The sequence below is a fragment of the Otolemur garnettii genome, unplaced genomic scaffold (genome assembly GCF_000181295.1).
Source record: "Otolemur garnettii isolate 467f Iridium unplaced genomic scaffold, OtoGar3 scaffold00010, whole genome shotgun sequence".
Taxonomy (NCBI): domain Eukaryota; kingdom Metazoa; phylum Chordata; class Mammalia; order Primates; family Galagidae; genus Otolemur; species Otolemur garnettii.
Window position 1 is genome coordinate 36,492,482 of NW_003852405.1, and position 19,680 is coordinate 36,512,161.

The 19,680-nt window shown below is 39.4% G+C and overlaps 1 protein-coding gene across 3 annotated transcripts in view; it reads right to left on the reverse strand.

The window, feature by feature from the left end:
• Positions 1–1,076: 1,076 nt before the first annotated feature.
• MIER1 (MIER1 transcriptional regulator) overlaps positions 1,077–19,680 on the reverse strand; it is a 66,994-nt gene continuing 48,390 nt past the window's right edge. For all 3 annotated transcript variants that reach the window (XM_023509825.1, XM_003784239.3, XM_012801771.2), the window contains 6 exons: positions 17,065–17,216; positions 15,762–15,843; positions 14,600–14,694; positions 11,253–11,380; positions 6,641–6,780; positions 1,077–3,860 (listed from right to left, as the gene is read on the reverse strand). In XM_023509825.1, coding sequence (XP_023365593.1) covers positions 3,532–3,860; positions 6,641–6,780; positions 11,253–11,380; positions 14,600–14,694; positions 15,762–15,843; positions 17,065–17,216 — 926 coding nt within the window. In that variant the 3' untranslated portion in view covers positions 1,077–3,531. The remainder of the gene's footprint in view (positions 3,861–6,640; positions 6,781–11,252; positions 11,381–14,599; positions 14,695–15,761; positions 15,844–17,064; positions 17,217–19,680) is intronic.

Here is a 19,680-nt window from a genome sequence, read left to right on the forward strand (position 1 = left end):
TGTTAAATAATCAGTGGAATTATGTAGTACAAAAAGAAAAGACATTTTCGGACAAAGAAGAAAAGGTTAAAATTTGGAAATTCCTGTTCTTGCCTAGGTTGTATGTTTTCTCACACTGGTATTTTTCAGGACTATGAATTACAGCTGGGGAAACCTTAGTGTCTCTGATCTGGTATTAAGTTGTGCTGTAGGCCGGTCACATGCCCCAGGCATCGGCACACACCTAATTTTTGCCTACAGAAGTTCACCAACCCTCAAGTGCCCACTTCTAACTTTCCATTGACAGCAAAGCAAAATATTGTGACAAAACAAGTTTTATGTTGCAAAACATGTGAGATCAACTCCACCGCAAAAGAAGGGAAGAAATTAGTTTTAATTATATAGTCCAGACAGAGAGAAAAGGGTCAATCTCTTTGGGGGGAAAAAGACAAAAGTCCATCACCCAAGATGCGTAAAGGGGACCAGGGACAACAGGAAACCAGTGCGTGCACCGTGTTTGGGGGAGCAGGACAGGGACTGCATGTCTGTCTGCGGGTAACAAGCAGCGTGTGTGTGCCCCACAGTCCACCTCTAACAGCGCTGAACCTGATGAAAACATTCACACAGCATTGTGTAGGCAAGTATGTTAAAAAAATATTTTAATAAGCACATTCAGAACGGCAGACAAGGAATGGGGAGGGAATTATTTTACAGTGCAAAATTACTATGCATAAATTTAAAAACATCTAATTCATAATTTTAAATGCCTATTTAAATATTACTTCAAATACATTTTAAAGCTCAACAGATTTATGTTGAACTGAGATGCAGATTCTGAACTCTGTTCCAAAACCCATCATGAAACAGAATGCCATTCCAAATGAAAACGATAGTGCTTTGCTGGGGATGGGAATGAAATGAGGGGCTTTTGGGCGGGGGCGGGGGACAGTCTGTGTTGCCCCGAGTAGAGTACCGTGGCGTCACAGCTCACAGCAACCTCAAACTCTTAGGCTTAAGCAATTCTCTTGCCTCAGCCTCTCAAGTAGCTGGGAGTACAGGCGCCCACCACAACGCCCAGCTAATTTTTGGTTGTATTTGTCATCGTTTAGCTGGTCTGGGCTGGATTCGAACCCACCAGCTCTGTGTATGTGGCTGGCGCCCCAGTGACTGAGCTACAGGTGCCAAGCCAAGGAGGCCTAACTCTAACAAGGACTTCTTTCCCAACAGTTTGTCAAGCACCTAAGAGCTCTGAAATGTGCTGCATCTTAAATAAAATTCATGATATCACCCAGAATTTTTAAATAGTGCAATGACTTATCAAGTTATAGTGGCTGCATTATGAAGAGCAAAGTCCTGTGTGGAAAACCTGTATAAACGCAAAGTATAGTTAAATATTTCCTTACCAAAAGCTGAGCATTGCATATTATAATAGTGGAATGTCTTTCATTAGGTATATTTTAAAAAGATTAAGAAAAGTAAAATTTCCTAACATGTATACAGTATGTGCTGTATTTGCAAACATGCCTGAGAGAATTTACTTGAAATGTTCCTGTTATAATAGTTTGCAAGAACTTCACAAACCTGCAAATAAAATGTATCTTTAAAATGGTATCTCTAATATCGCAACAACTGAAAAAGTACAGCATCACTCATCTTTAAAACCACTGTCATAGACCACCTTTGACAAAGAGCTGGGATACTTTGGATTCATTTAATAAAATCTGATTTAGAAAATGTGTATGAACGCCTGCTAACATTGCTGCCGTTCTGGATTAATGTTTGAAGTGAAGCAAAACAAAACCCACACTTCTCAACATTTCCACCCCAACCTCTGATTTACCTGGATGTGTATGTAACAGTGAATGGACATTATATGAAGTAGAATGCTGTAAAGTGGCTTTTAACACTGAGGAAAAAAACTGTTCACACTGGTGAAGAGAAGCAGCCTGAACACGTTAACAGTAACACTTCACCGGGATAAGGCCTACACGACAAATTCTCAGTGCAAACCTCTCATCAACTGCACCAGACAGCTGAGCCACTAAAAACAAGAAGACAGAAGATTCATTTCAAAAAGGCATTGGCTTTTGCACCGGTGGCTGGTAATTAACTGGAAGAAGTATTTGGAGTATGCCTGTGTGAGAAAAATAAGAATTAAGAGCCTTTTATAAAAGTTTGGATATAGGATGGTCTATCAGCTTTATGAAACTACATTTTTTAACAAAAGAATTTAGGACTAAAAATACAATGGCACTCTTACAAGGCTATGCACATGGATAACCCTCTATTTGTAATCGTGTAGAGCAATGGTTACTGTGTATCTTATTTCAATTTTGGAAAAACACTGTCAAATCTGAAGAACGGGATTGTAACTGGTGTGAAGAATGTTCAGGCTCCATCGCTTTCTCCCCGTAGACGGAGACGTTCCTGTCTGCCCAGTTACTCCCGTGAGTGCCAGTGACTAAGCAGCACTTGACAGTTTCCCTTCTGTTTATTTAATGCAAAAATGAGAAATTCTATAATGCATATAAAAATAACTGAACAGGATTCTGGTCAGCTTGATACATTTAAGCTGACACTAAACTTGTTTTACATCAAAATAATTTTGGAAATTATAACAAATGCAAACCAAACTGTGCAAGCTAAGTTCATGCTAAATTTAAGAATTCTGAAATTATCTGACCTTAAGTAGAAATCTGAAAAGACAAATTTTCACAATTTTATGAATGCTTTTACCACCTGGATAAGAAACAAGACTTAGTTAACTATGCAAACACTTTAAAAATTCATTACAAAAACTTAGCAAAATAAAATGAAAGCTGACAGACTCAGAATATCAATTCCTCTCATAAAAGTTTACCAACTGTACAAGTTAAGAAAATTATACAAGCTTTTGTATTAAGAAAGGACAGCTCAGTCAAGACATATGTACTGTAAAAATCTTTCAAAGGCTACAAAGAATCTGGAAAAATACAGAATGTATTTCTTAAGCCCAGATAAGAATATGGAAAGACATCATTGATGTCAACAATTTTACATACACAAACCTGACTTGGTTTATTTTTAAATTTCTATATATAAAAAAAATCATGCTAGCATAACTTTCAGGATTCACAGGGTTTCCTTAATAATGATAATTTGTATAGAGAGAAAAATGTCTGTTACAAAGACAAACATTTCACAAAACTAAAAAAAAAATGGTGCTAAGTAGAAATTTGGACTTGATTTTTTCCATTCCTTCCTCAATTTAGGCAAAAATTACCTTGCAGTGGAATTTTAGGATCACTCCATCAAATGAGAAGGTCCACATACAGCTCTAGTTCATTTCAACTTCCTATTTTTTTATATCCTTAAAAGGGTATCTGACAATTCCAAAATAAAATATCTGCAAAAGGCAGAATTAAAAAATGTTATTAAAGTCGGACCCAATTCAGTTTTCAAATTTTAACCAACTACTTGAAGGAAATCAACTTTTTAAGGTAACCCATCAACCCTGAAAATTTTAGTCACACCAGAATTTACTCCAGAGACAGTAAAATGAAGATGTAAAATTTAGTCATCTGTGTTTTCAAGTTCTTCACACTTCCCATGTGAGACTGCTTCTTGGAAGAACTCGGAAGAGCCCGGGCTTTCCTTCCCACTGCTGTTCACCCTCCGCCTTTTGGCAGGTCTCTCGCCTCGCTCCTCAAAATCACTCTCGTTCCTTGCAGTCATGTGAGCAAGTTTGGGGTCAGTGGGAAGGTCGTCCGCTTCATAGCCGTTAGTGTCCGTATCTGTGTGCAGTGGTTTCTTACTTCCCCCCGCTGGTCCGTTGACGTGTAACCCTTCAACTTTCACTTCTTCTCTGTTCAGCGGTTCGCCGGATCCATTAGATGGTACACCTAAGTTGGAAGAAGCAGCAGTGAATATGAAAGTTAAATCTGCAGAAGATTATAAACAGCTTTTCATCAAGGAGGCACGCGCATACGTCTGTGCATATGTGATCTGAATTCCTGCTCTATTACTCACTGACTGTGAGACCTGAATGAGTTATTTACCTTCCTGAACCTCAGTTTCACCACATACACAATGATCCTAAGATGTACATCACAGGATTGGTAAGAAGAGTTAAGTAAGTTAATGTACAGGAGTAAGAACAGAATTTAACATCTGGTAAAAGCATGTAATAAATGAGCATTAGATCCAGCAGTCTGTATCAGCTGAATTAACAAAGCAGTATGCATAAAGCATTCAGATTTGGCAAAGGGACTGAAACTTAAAACCACACTGGAACAAAACCAATGCTCATTCTTACAGAAGCCTGAGTTTCTGGTGCAGGTAAAGGTGAGATGCTGAGACTCTCTGTTCCTATTGTTAGTCCATGGGAGTGTGCTTGAAAGATCACACACTATGTTTACCTAAGAAGACTTAACCGGTCTGTCATAATATTAAAAAAACTACTGCTGTACTCTCCAAGCATATATTTTAAAGTGCTAAAAGTAAACACAAATTCCTTCGTAATATGTGAGAAAAATAAAAGCATAATATTCTAACAAAGAAAATAAGGTTATATTAGAATTGATTGTAAAATAGAACATACATTTTAGTGATAAGAGGTAAAAGACAGGAAGTACCATTGTAGATAATTAAAATTTAACTGCCTGAAAAAATATTTAGCATAAAGAATGAGCCTTAAATACTACATTTTGGTCAAAGAAAATATTCTGTTTTCTACAACACAAAAATGCCCTGAGATCATGAATGCACGTGGGGAGTGAGCATCTCAGGATGCTGAAGCAACAGCTCTGTGATGGTGCAAAGCCAGCCCAGGCAGTGAGAGGTGAAAAACCTATAAGATGCTAATGCCCTCATCAAAGCCCCTTATTATTTTTTTTTTTGTAGAGACAGAATCTCACTTTTTTGCCCCTGGTAGAGTGCCGTGGCGTCACACAGCTCACGGCAACCTCCAACTCCTGGGCTTAAGCAATTCTCTTGCCTCAGTCTCCCGAGTAGCTAGGACTACAGGCGCCTGCCACAACGCCCAGTTACTTTTTGGTTACAATTTTGCCAGGACCGGGTTTGAATCTGCCACCCTCAGTATATGGCGCCGGCGCCCTAAGCACTGAGCCAAAGGTGCCACCCAAAGCCCCATATTTTAGAAAAAGGAAAATTGGGTTGCTAAGTCTCTTTCTTTGAAAAAGCAGGAATCTTGACTGCACACAAATAACACAAATGGCTTCTGAACTACAAATTGTAAGTAATTTATGAACACCTTCCCAGACTAAGGCATACTCTCATCAGAAAGTTAAAGAAAAAAAAAGAAGAAATGATTTGGTGTTACAATGTTAACAAGAAAAGCACAAGTAGTGCACATGTCCCAGACAGACTCAGCGCCCCACCCCACTTCAGGGTGGGTGTGACTGGCAACAGATGTCACATCCGGAAAGCTCCTGGGACCCTGGTGTGGCTGATGGGCCCTCAGTCTGTGTGGCTGCACTGGGAACAGAGACGGATCCTGCTGGGAACTACTCAGGCACTATCAGCAGTGCCAGTGTGAGGCCAAAGGTCAGGGTAAGGGCGAGGCTTCCGAGTGGTTTCTCCCAGCTCTTCACTGGCCCTTCCCTCTTTTTTATTTCTTTGAGACTGAGTCTCACTATGTCCTATGTCACTCTCGGCAGAGTACTGTAGTGTCATAGCTCACTGCACCTCAAACTCTCAGGCTTAAACGATTCCCTTATCTCAGCCTCCTAAGTAGCTGGGACTACAGGCACTCACCATAATGCTTGGCTATTTTTTTCTTTTTTGCTGCAGTTGGCATTGTTGTTTAGCTGATCTGGGTGGGGTTTGAACCTGCCAACCCTAGTGCACGTAGCTGGTGCCATAAGCACTGTATTATGGGTGCCAAGCCCCCTTTTGTAATTTCTAATGCACCAGCTTCCTCCAAAAGAGGGGTTCGGAATGGGGCAGGAGCTGGTTACTTTCCGCATGATGACACTCTTAGGAAAACCATTTTAACCAAAGTAGAAACGAAAATAATTCTCTTACTGACTGCTCTTACTGATAAGCACAGCAATCTCTGGTCCATTGTGTATTTTAAGCAGAAGAGCTGACAGCCTTAAACACATTTGTAAGCCTGTTGTTTCTCTTTTTCATGGACATAAAAACAAATATTGTAGAGTATTAAAGTACAAGCTAATACCTGCTTTCATCTTTTCTCATTATTCCAGGTTATTATGCTATCAGAAAGATCTTAAATATTCAAAACCCTACCCTTGGTACCTCATTACTTTCCTGATAAAGTGTTAGAGATTCTCAAGGTACTTCCTAAGTGTCTTTCTGTTGTGAAATGGCTAGACTCTTGGTCTAAGAGTTAATAAGAATACTTATACCCAGGCATCTTCCCAGGTGGATAAAAGATGCCACTGAAAAAAGAGCAAATTTTTGAAAAGGAACAGTCACCACTGACAGTATGCTTTATTAAATTATTATTTCGTGACATGAATGGGATTCTCTCCAGTTGGTTGTGTTCTGTGTTAGAGTGTGTGTATGGTTCTGTTTTCTCATCTGTTATTTATTGTTTTACTTTCTGCTCTGGAAGTTTAATAGAAGCTGAAATCTGCATTTCCCAAGCTACTGAAGGTAAAGAGCCCTATTACTGGGAGACACAAAGGTCTCTCCTCACCATTCTGGTTGCTGCTGCTGAGGGCTCCATCTTCCTTCTCGGACTGGCTGTTGCTGCTGTTGGAGGCGGTGGGGGGGGGAGAGGGGGCGCGACTAGAAGCGGCGCTTTCACTTTCATCCAGAAGCCGGTCCATGTAATCCCTGGAGATTAAGCAGCAAAACAATAATTACTTTCTTATATTAAAAAAGGTAGAAGTTACAACTAGCTGGGTGAAACTTAGAAGGCTGTTAACAGTGTTCCCTGATACTCATATTCATTCCAGCGCCTCACCTATCCCACTGGACCTGAACATTTGAATGGTATTTGTAGGAAAAAGGTACAATGGATTTAAAGTGACACATTTTAGAGACCTAAAAGAAGTTTTGTTTTTTTTAATGGCAGTTTTTGGTGGGGCGGGTTTTAACCTGCCACCTCTGGTATATGTGACCAGCACCCTACTCCTTGAGCCACAGGCACCAACCCTAAAAGAAATTTTAAACTTTTTAAGTAGGCAAGTGCTCTGAAGAGATCGGGATGATACCATCAGCAGTACAAAACAATTTCCTGACAAAGACTGGTAAGGCCCCCCCAAGGTAGTACCTGAAAGGTAAACTGGAGCCTGATAAAGAGCTGCCCCCTCCCCAAACCTTCCTGGATTCCCCGTGTATTACATTTCTTCCACACCTGAGCTGTAATAAGCTAGCTACATTCCTGGGCGCACCTGCCAGCTTTATCCTGTCAGTACCTCATCACGGGGGCGGGCATTCCTTCCCTAAATCACTCCTGAACTGCACAGCAGTGGTGGGTGACAATGGACTGGGGTTAGGGGATAGGAGCTGGAGGCGTCTTTGCCCATGTGTAAACAGATCATACCTGCCCTGTCTGCCACATGTGGCTGATGGGTGATACATGCATGAAAAATGTCTCATGAATGCTCATGAGAGTTCTAGAGAATAAAGTTTGCTGACCTTTAGTAGAATCAAGGTCAGCAAACTGTGGTTTGTGGGCTGGCCACCGGCTCTCAGAGTCTCATGGGAACTCAACTACACACGTGTGTACACACACCCCGTGCCTGCCTCTGTGCAGGAGCTGCAGAACTGAGCGGCTGTGCTGGAGATCTTAAATGCGCAGACCCCCAATATTTACCTTCTACCTCATTACCAGAAAAGTTTGCTGAGACCTGGTCTAGAACGTCATTCATCCCCAAGGGCGGGGACTTGGGCTGTTAAGTTTACTCTTGTGCCACTGAATCCGTGCTGTGCACACCGCAGTGAGGAGAACCTCAGTAAGAATCTCACCTCGTTATTCACCCTAAATTCCTTTAGAGCAAGCATAATGGTAATACTAAGACAAGTCTTTTAGAATTCTGTGAGCAGAGTAAGAAAGAAGCAAACAGTGGGTGCTCTTAAGAATTTTTACAAGTTTATGTTAACAGGTCGACAACACACTGTTAACTGTAGTTATTCTCAAATGATCAATGCCGCCCCCTGGGTTATGGGGATATCAAAAACTAAGGACATGACACTTGACTTCAAGAAGCTTCCAAAAGACTGAGATATATCACAGAAACACCAATGATTATGATGTAATCAATATAATATTCTAGGCTTCACCTTCCTCTTCGGTACAGAGGGACTTTGATGGTCTTTAAAGACCTATTCACGACGGAGGGGTGTAGGGCGCACCTTTTGGGTGCAGGGCACAACTATAAGAGGGACTCTATCTAATAAATTCAAATACTGTGACCTGGTTGGTTATACCCTCACAAAGAATACAAGAAAAAAAAAAGACCTGCTCAGCGTTACGCTCTTCATCACAATTCAGAACAATTTCGTGACAAATCTGAAGTGTGCGAAAACAGAGATGCGTGTAGCGAAGCTAACAGAACAGAAGGTCCCTGACGCGGGACTGCTGGGGATGACATATGGCAGAAATAGGTACTGACGTTAAAGCCAAGCAAAGGGAATCAGAGTTGATTCCTTATCAAAATCAATTTAAATTTCTAAAGACAGCAATGATTCTATGAAAGAACAGTAATTACTATTATCATGTCCTTAATTAACGGCATTTGGAATGCTTAGGAAAGGAAGAGCCAAACTCAGGTACAACATCCAGAGGTTCAGGCAGCATTCAGGTAATTAAAGGTATGCCAAGTTAAATTTTACTTTAAAAAAAAATTATTTGGAAGGCTGAATCTTTTACAGTGAAGTCTCCCATCTGTATATGGTTCCCAATTTTTCCAGGTAGTGAATAGAAACAATCTGTAAAAGCAACTTTCAAAACTTGTTTATAGACAGAAAAATGGCAAATATACTTCTTCCTACAGAACAAATGGAAAGTAACAATTTAAAGGACAAATGAACAAATAAGTTTCGAGATAATGTGCTCTGAATTATGGATTTTACCTAAAAATTGAGGATGAAAAAAGTCACTGGAATTTCCTTCTAAAGGCATCAATTTAATGCTTTATGAAGTCACTTAAAGTGCAACTATTAACAGAAAGTGGTGGTCCCAGAAGCAAGCCAGAAAAATGTCTCCAAGCTTACAGAAAATCATAATTGCTTCCCATCTGGACAACAGTGTACACTGTGGTCACTACTTCTTACAGAAGACACTTCTCAGGATGTTCTCAGGAATGGTTGTTCTCAGTAAAAAATGATGGTTCTTTCAGTAAAACAAACAAAAAACAACTATAAAAACTCGACAGAAGATATAACTAAAGCCTGAAAAACCATGGTGTTCCTGAGTGTGGGGAGAAGGGAGAAAGGACTGTTCACTTTATACTGTTACACCAGTTAACTCTTAAATAAAGCCTGAGGAAAAAAGAGATACAGACTTCTTTTAACTGTGGGTATTGTACCTACAGAATATTTAACCTTAAGAGGATTCAAGGTTACAGATAAAAGTATCTTCAAAAAGTTTCCAGAAGCTATGGAAAAATTATCAGAGAAATGAGAACGCTTGGTGGCACAGCCCTGCCTAACCTGCTGAGCTTGACGTCACAAAGGCCCACTATGCCAGCCCACAGCACTTCCCTTGGTGATGCTTTCTGAAAGAAAACTGGAGGGACCATGGGTCTGACCCAGCATGGCAATTCTTATGTTCTTACTGCTGATGGCGACAGATTGACTGTAGTTCATATGTGAACATTATTTCTGAAATGGGTAAAAAAAAATGAAAAATGTTACTATTGCTTTTTCCTACAGAATAGCTTGAACACTGAGACTATTTTTAAAGATATACTCTGCAGACTGGGTAGCTATCTCTAGTTCTACAACTCATGTTTGATTACTACCAATAAAAAATAACTATAAATTTAATAACATTATTCAATTAGATAAAATCTGGAATATTGCTATTTATGAAATCCCACTCTAGCAGTCACCAGCCCTGAAGAATGGGAGATGATGTATGAAGTTCACAGCCCCGTGTTCCCAGGGGTCAGTCACACCTATCTGTTCCCTTTTAGATATCTCACTTTGAGCATCTGATCTCTCAAAAAGTGACTAGCAGAGATACCTAACCTATAAGTGAACTTGACCGAGAAATGGTCCAGCCTAGGACCATTGTGAAAAGCACAATCAAACGCACATATAAACAGGTCTTTCAAAAGCAGTTCTCTGGCCAGCCTTGAGGTTACCTTTACTAGTGCACACCAACCAAATCAAGTCATGGTTTTGCATTATTTTTATTCTGTAAACATTAAAAATAAATCATCAAGAAGATAATATTGTAAAGTTTATTACACCATAACAATTCATCAGCATTTAAAAGTAATTCAGAAGAGACAAAGAGTTCCTTACTCTTAAATAACCAATTAGTGGTAGTGACGGTGGGGATGTTTTATTCCATGGCTGGACTGAATAAGGTAAGGAAATCTGGTGCACAGAGGTGGGGCTAGCCACATCAGACGTTCTGCGTAAGAGCACAGGCAACAACTCACGTGTGTCACTCAGAGTAAGTGAGAGGCACGTTACTAACTTAAACGTTTCTCCCGTTAGAGGGAAATATTCAGGAAAAGGAAATTCTCCATGCAGACAGCCTTTCCTCTATAGAAAGCTTGTAATAAAGGAAAATGCAGGTTAACCTGACGTATCACATCCTTTTGGGTTTTCCTTTTATATCCTCTATGCTCAAATGTTGTTTTGGTTCCTGGGATCAAAAGCAGACTGGAAAAGGAAAAACAATTTCCATTCGTCTTTCTCCTTCCTATTGGACATATATATGGTCCTACAGTGTTAGAAAAGAGACACTATTTTCTTTCCTATCTCACTGCTTTCAAAGTGTTTAAGATTAAAAGTATACGTCCTGATACTGAAAGGAAACAGTTATTAACAGAACACACTTCACAGCCGTCTGATCCACTTCCTCTCGCAGGTACCTAATACAAGTTTACATTCTAAAACTTGTTTTACTGATTTTGTTGTCTCAGATACTATCAACAATAGTTTATAAGATTTTATACAACACTGAAAAGTCTAAATATCTTATAAAGATATATCAATAGATGGTAAATTTAAACTCATGTATATTCTATTATAAAAGCAAGATTCTAAAAATCGTAATTCTCAAGAAAAATCTGGGAAAAGTACAGCAAAACAGTATGTAGTTCTAAAGGAAAAAATTAACTCACGTTACACCAGGATGAAGATTGTATTTCTTTTTTCCAAATCGTGTTTGCTGAGCAAAGAAATCATAGCGTTCAGATTTTTTCCACATGTAATAGAACGCTACACATTCACCAACTGACCTTGTTCGGACCTATAAAAAAAAAAAAAAAAAACTCTTGTTTTTAAGAAGCCTCTCTTCTTTAATGAAGTTATTTCATGACAAACAGCTGATGTCTGAGAATAAAGTCGGCTAGTCCTTGACTGGGATGTAACAACGTGCACGGAACAAACCCCGCGGCAGCTGCGTTGAAAGCAACTCTTTCTCAACCTGCACCAAGAGAAACAACAAGCGGCCACTGACCCTCAGATCCTGCCCAGCTTGCTTTTCAAAAGGCTGCCAGCACCCTCGTTGTCCATAAAAATATACTTCTCTACTGAAAATATAGGAACTCATGTATTCACTGTGCAAAAAAATAAAATAAATTTAAAAGAAAGAAAGTATCTATAAGCGACATTCAAGTTAAAGTACATATTATAAGCAGTTTGCAAATATAGGGTCCAGGGAGTAACACCCTGTTGCCTGAGTGTGAATATTGTCTTGTTACAGAATTACATGCAAATAATGCAAATTACAAATAAGGCACATATAACACTCCTTTTATCTGTCACTTGCATTATTTGCATGTAATTCTGTAACACACAATGTCATCCTCAAGTACAATAGGGCATTACTTTTACTCAGAGTGACTAGGGAGTCTACCTTTCAATTCTCTTTCTAAAAGATTCTCTTAACAGTCCCTGTAACAGGGATCCAGACTCAGTTAATTTACTTTCTATGAAGTCTGACAACAGGCTACAGCGAGTTGAATGACTGTGACCATGCTAACTCTCTGGGCATGAGGCAGCCCTGGGGACGCTGCTGCGCCCATTACTGCAACTGGCTGGCTCCCTTCTCATAAAGCTCAGTGCCTATGGGATTAACAAATGATACTGCTACTCAGGTTAGAGAGCTAGTAGGATTGCTATACATAAAAATAAAAGAAAACAGGCAGCCACCTGAGTGTTCTGGGTGCAAGATGGCACTGCTTTAACCCAGCAGTTTCCTGTCTCAACCTGTCCTGTGGCACAGTCTGCGCCTGAGGACAGCGCTAACGAGACCCTTCTTTACAAACCAACATGCATTCACCTTACTCTGGACAGATTCAAACAAGCCACATCAATTCTATTTTTCTTTCTTTTCTTTTTTTGTGAAGACAGAATCTCAGTCTATTGCCTTGGGTAGAGTGCTGTGGTATCACAGCTCATAGCAACCTCAAATTCTTAAGCTCTTTCCTCAGCCTCCCCAAGTATTTGGGACTACAGGCATCCACCACACCCGCTGATTTTTCTATTTTCAGGGAAAAGGTAGAGTAACTCTTCCTCGGGCTGGTCTCAAACTCTTGAGCTCAAGGAATCCACCTGCCTCAGCCTCCCAGAGAGCTGGAATTATGGGTGTGAGCCACAGCACCCGGCCCACATCAACTCTATTTTACTGAAAGCAATAAATGAAAAGAAAAAAATGAAAAGCGTTTGCCAAGTTAACATTATGAAAAACTGCCCTCAAAAACAGAACTTATGATGAAGAGCTGAGCTGTAATTCTATGTGTAAAACCCAAGTCCTGACATTTTCACTGAACCTTTCTCTGTCTCAGAAGAGCCCTCCCTTGTCCTTCAGTGCAGCTGGGGGTGACACACAGGTCAGCCGGCATCTATAATTTTACAATATCAGCACCCCAAGTATTTTTAAGAAATCAAGGTCATATTTTTAATACTTATGTAAGAAAGGTTTTTTGTCTTATAGTTTCCATTCCAGTCAACCATTAAGTTCTCATGCTTAAAAAACAAACAAACAAACAAACCCCCCACAAACTGGTGGGGTTGTTACTCTGCTAGTAATGGCTATCATTCCAGCAGTCCTCTTCATAAGTAATCCATGGTTTGGTTGAGAGTATTTCAATTCAAGCATGGTTTGGTTAAGAGTATTTTAATTTTAGCAGGAATGCTAAAAAACCCTTATCTAAAGTGGTCCTTTCTATCATGAAACAATGGATTTTAAAAAAATTAGAAATATCGATGGCCCGTTGTATAAAGCCTCTTTGCCACGAGTGTTGGCTGTATTGTGGTTATCAGATCACATGGACACAACATTAGGGGTACACATTTTTGAAACCAATTACATTGCCAAGTTATCCTAAATGCTAAGAGTTAAAATTTCTCCTTCATTAGTTATGTTCAATGTAAATTATCAAACTACAACAATTAAGAATGTACAACAAAATTAAGAACAATGAACTAACAGGATTTGTAACTATTTTATCAAACATAAACTAAATAGTGAGGAAACAAGTTAACTAGATGCTATCTAATCATGTCCAGAAATATCAAAAAGGGAGATGAGGTAAAGACTGTTTAGAGCCTCAGGCATAAGCCCAGATGCTTCTCCAACATGGTCCTAGACAAGTTATCATCCAATACTTAGACCCTATCTGTAAGGAAATTTATGAAGCCAAGCTCTTTGTCACATTTGTATTAATTGAAAATAAGGTAACATTCATAAGCTTAGGAATTAATTTTCTGTATTTAAGCTCTGAAACTTTGATTCTGCTGTTCTCATCATTGGTTGCCCACAGGAACAACATATTATTCTACATAATTATGTTGACACTATTAAAAATCTTACTTGATTTTCATTATAAGAATTAAACCCCGAAACAATCTGCAAGTAATTAGGAAGTTCTTTGGGTATAAAGTATATGATTGGTATTGTCAGTTATGGAGTGATAAATGATGTTACATAAAATTATAAAATATGACAACTATAATTTTATATGTATATATAGAGAGAAAGAGTTACTTCAAAAAATCAAATCTTGATTAAAAGTAAATTAAATCTTAAGTATCTGATTTTATAACATTCAGGGACTGAGCAAATACAAAAAGCATTTTAATTATAAATAATGTCATGTTAAAAGTACCTGAAGTTTCAGAATCACTTTAAAGACCCTCCTTACTGCGCCCTGTCACGGACTGTCTAAAACAGCTCTAACCAGCTGCTTGTGCACACATTCCTGCTGTGGAAGTTGATTAACATACTTACAAACAAGAATGATTCTAAACATTTCCAAAATAACACAATGAAAATAGTCACCTGGCAACTACATGTTAGAACATTTAAGTATGCTTATTATAATAATGTGCTAAATATGAAAATATTATAATATTCATCATAAAACATTTAACGTTAGAAAATATAATTAAAATACATGATTAATTTGAATTATTAAGCTCAATTTCTTTTTAACAAAAGAGAGAAATGTGCATCATTACTTACTTTATTAGCCTGAATCAAATGAAAATCCTTCCCATAGGCCTTCAGCCCTTGTTCGAAATTCCTACACTCTTCCTCTGTCCAAACAGATAATTCCTCTGACAAAGTGGTGAGAACAACTGTTAAGCAATATTCCACCAAATGTTGCACAGAATGAACAAATTACAAAATGTTCATAAAATGGAACTTTCTAGTAAACATTAGGGAAGGCATTAATTTCAGAGCTTTCTTACTATGACTGCAAAAGACAGTGACAAAAGTTCCTGATTTAGGAAGTTTTGATCATTTGGTCCTTACCTTTCCAACCTCATCTTTTTCTTGATTCTTCCTGATCCAACTATGTTAACCACCTTTCAATTCCTTAGATTTGCAATGCTCTTTATCACATTGGACTTTACGCACGGTGTCTCCTTTGCCTAGAATTATTCCTGCCTCCTTCACACTTTATCTCTTGTCATTGAGATAATTTTTTATATCAGAACAAAAATAACATTTTGTTCTAAAAAATTTCACTCCAAGTCCTATCTTCTCCCTGCAACTAGGTGAGGTCTCACTGAGTTAGGTTTCAGCAGCACCTTCTAAGCCTCCTTGGAAGAACTATCACAGCTATTTTTCATTTTCCCTAATTAGGCTCTAAGTATCGTGTCACATTTTGTAGTCAGGTGGTCAGAACTTAGAAGGCCCTCAAATTTTTATTGAATGAATAAACAAATCTCTCTCATTAGCTACAGTGAAGAGGTATGGGTGCCAGATTTAGAGTAGAAAAGAAAAGGCTGAATTTTAGTAACAGCTTCATTTCTGATGAGGTTTGCTTTAAGTCAACTTTAGTTCAGACGCCAGTCTCATCCATTTTAAAGTAAAGATAATGTCTGTCATACTGCTTTGCTCATAGGGCAATTATTGAAATGCAATATGTATAAACATGCTTTGAAAATATAAAGCAGTATGTAATTTTAAATTTTTTGTTAAATGGTGTTATTTTCCCGAAGAAGAGACAGCCTTAATCCCATCCCCACTGATGCCTTTTGTGATACTTGTATTCTACAAATATTTGCTAAACTCAGATTAGCATTATTAAACTTAAGATATATTGACATAAACCAACTGGCTAAATTTTTTAATTTCTGCCAAATCATGAAAATGAAGATTTAATATTCATGCTTACCTCTAGCTGCTTTTACATTAAATCTTAATCTTCTCAATGCTTCTTCTGTGTCAAAATTGCATTTCACCAACTCATACAAAGCCTAGAAAAATAAAAGATTTCAATATGTGACCTTGACTATGAACAGTTCAATGATACACTTTCTTAAGACAGTAAAGGTTTTCCAGAATCTAGAGATCTCATCATTTCTGGAAAGCAAATAATTTTCTGAATGCACTATATATATACAATAGCGAAGTTCAAAGTTAATTACCTCAAAATAATCAAATATGCACACAAAGTACGATATGTAAATACTCTAAACTTCAAATTATCCCCAAAACTTAGAAATAAAAATAAACATTTTACATAAACCACAATTACTTCTTTGTGACTTTTTAAGATTCCGATTATAATTTTTTAACAATAAAAACCCCAATGATTAGAAAGGTAAAAATGTAATGCTGTTATAAGAGATTCATGGTCGGCACTGAGCTTACCACATATTATACCTCATGTTATCTCAGATGAGTATAGCAACTTGATATCCACAGATTCTCTGGGGTAGCCAGAGGAATTTTTCAAAGCTTAATAAAAAGTATATTTGAGTAAAATGAACTATCAAGATTTTTGGTTTTGGGGACAGTATGGCCAAACAGAAACTTTTAGCAATTGTCCCTCCACACAAACACCAAATTCAACAACTTTCCACATAAGCAAGCTCCTTCAGAAAAATCAAAACCTAGGGGAGCAACTACATTACCCGGGCTCAACACTGTATCAAGGTAGGAGGCTCTGCAGAGGGCAGAACAGACAGTCTTGCCCTGCCTATGGCACCCCAGAAGTGCTCGCTGGAGCACAGAGTGGAGAGAGAATAATCTGTGTGCCCAGGGGAGGGACAGGGAACTGACTATGGAGCTTTGTACTGGACTCAGCGACACTCTGGAACGTGAACTCCGACACAGGACAAAATTCTGCCAGTGCCCAAGGAGGGAGCATTTGGTCCAACCCAGGCAGAGGACATCCTCCACCCTGAAACATCTGCCTAGTCCTAGGGCCAGCTGACAAGCAGTGGCCTGGGGCCTGGAATACAGTGAGAAGGGATCACCTCATGAAGGCTGCAGTCTTTGAGCAATTCCTGCGGCCATGCTGACTCAGAGCCAGTGGAACTGGACACACCTGAGCCAACGAGACCCCAGATTCCCTGTCAGTAACAGCACAGGCCTTCTGGAAGGCAGAAGAGTAAGTGGCAGCATTCACATTTACAAATAAGTTTGGTGAATCATTTTGAGAAAATTCTAATAGCTGTTTCTTAGTCACTCACCTGTTCGTTGTCTTTTATATGAGATCCCTCAGGAATTGCTTCCACACCTTTCTCATCACCTGTTCTTCTAGAAGCATCCTTAAGAAATACAATCACTTTATCTTCAGGTAAGTATTCCGGGTCCCACAGGAGCTGATCATCATTTTCATAGACTAAATTAGTAAAAGCATAATGTTAAAAAAATTGCCGAAAACTGACAAAGTCTGTGAATCACTGAGTAAGTCACTGGTACGTGGAGCTACATGCTGAGGACTGAGAGACAGTGTGGTTCTAGCATCTGCCTGACCTCCTTCCTGGGCCACATGTATAGCCTAGAGAATCAGCTAGAATCTGAACCAAGAGGAGGGTGCCTGCAGGTCGGGTCTGATCTAACCCTCAGTTTACCAAATCCCACACTCTCTTGGTTTGATCACTACCCCCAGCACTTACTGCCTGAATGACCACGGGCAAGTCACCTTCCTTCTGTCTCACCTGTCACGTGGGTAACAAGAAGCCCACCAAAACAACCTAAGGATTTAAAGCAGTTAAAATAGTTCTATTAGTTCTCATTATTTTTTTTTTACAAGATGTTTAGACGACTGCTCATAAAATGTTAACACTTTATTTTTTGGTTGTGAAATTTAGGGCAATTTCTTTATTCTCCTCTTTTTATTTTTCTATGATGCTTGAAAATATATCAATGTATATAAACTACTTTCATAAAAAAGACATTACTTTTTTAAAAAGGCATTTGTTCCATCATAGTTTCCATTACAATAAAGTTAAAGCCTAAATCTCACCAAAATTTAAAACGTGAAAAGGGTGACCTAAGTATAAGACAGAACCTGTGGAATTTTAAATGACAAGATGAAAAAATAGATAAAATTAAGAAGAAACAGTCATAAGATTTAAAAAAAAAAAAAAGCCAAGATGTGGCACCACAGCAACCAAGGCACGAAAGTGATCTGAGGAGTGGTGTGGAAGGCTGGTGCCACGCTGCCGGTGAGCAGAGCTCTGGACACACCACCAAGGAGGAGAATGTGCGGAGCCAGCTCTGTGCCCAGATGGACACAGGGGAGGACTGGACAGCAAAGGAAGAGAAGAAACAAAGCAGAGACCTGAGGAGTCTAGTTATGAGGTGGAGACGGGTGCAGAGAGCTGAAAAGGAGGCAGGTTAAAGGTTTTAGTTGTTTTGTTTGCTTACTGTCAGAGACAGGAGTGGAACCTAAATACTGACAGGAAGGAACCAGCTGAGAAAGACCTCAGGGGACTGAGGACAACTGATGGTGTCAAAGGTCCTTGTAGATGAAAGGGCATTAACAGCTAAGTGAGTATCTTCTCCGGGCCAGGCAGTGTGTTAAGTATTTTCACCTAAGTCATTGTGCCCTGTCACCCACACACACTAAATTCTTTCCCTTTTTGTTTCCCAAAATAGCTGCTCTTCTTTAAAGTACAACTCTAAGGACAATAGCCAGAAAACTTTAATAAACTTCATTACTTTACTAACCTGAGGGTACAATCCTAGTTAGATTCTAAATTCAATAAAACTACTATGATAAAGTGAATATGGATATACTACTTCTGATTTCTGTTCTTGCCTCAGCCCCTGTCCTCCAAAAAGAGACCACAGTTCTTATGTTCTGGGGTGGCAAGTGGGGAGACACAGACCATACCAGGAAACCCTGACTCAGGAAGGAAAGGGGGAAGGGCAGGCCCCTGGGTCCCAGGTGTTCTCTAAGTTAAGATCCCCATTTGGGCCTAAGAAACAGCACAAACTACCTGGGAGACATTTCTGGAAGCACTAGCAGTATTCCAGAAGCCCCGGGTGGCCACGGGACCCAGAGAAGTTGAGGAGTGGACAGCCACCACCAGATGGTGCCAGGCCAGGTCGGAACCGCGGCCAGCGGGACAGACAGGCTGTCCTCACTTCTCCATTAATGTCAACATAATACGTCATTTAATGCAATTACAGTATGAACTCAATAATCACCACAACGTAAGAAAAAGTAGCATTTTCCGGAGAATAAGCCACATTGCTTTGACTGGTTCCAGACAAAGACCAATTATTTTCCAGTTAATTTTACATCTAAATAAAAGTATGTGTCTTCTATGACTCTGGGCAAAGTACTTTTTTTTTTTTTTGATTTTAAAGAGGATTTCACTCTGTTGCAAGGGCTGGAGTGCAGCAGCTGTGCATAGGTACAATTTTCACACACCACAGCCTCAACCCAGGCGCAAGTAATCCTCCTGCCTCAGCCTTCCCAGCAGCTGGGACTATAGGCATGGACCACCATCCAAGTTGTTTATAATTAAACATCTGATATGGAAAGACTAAAGTACCAACAGGAGCAAAAGATTTGAAGAACTCCATTATTATAACAAAACACTAAAAAACAACAGAGAAACAACATCTATCTATGTGATAATAAGAAAAAATTCTATGGCTCGGCGCCTGTGGCTCAAGCGGCTAAGGCACCAGCCACATACACCTAAGGTGGCAGATTCGAATCCCCAGCCTGGGCCCGCCAAACAATGATGGCTGCAACCTAAAAATGGCCAGGCGTTGTGGCGGGTGCCTGTAGTCCCAGCTACTTGGGAGGCTGAGTCAGGAGACTCGCTTGAGCCCAGGAGTTGGAG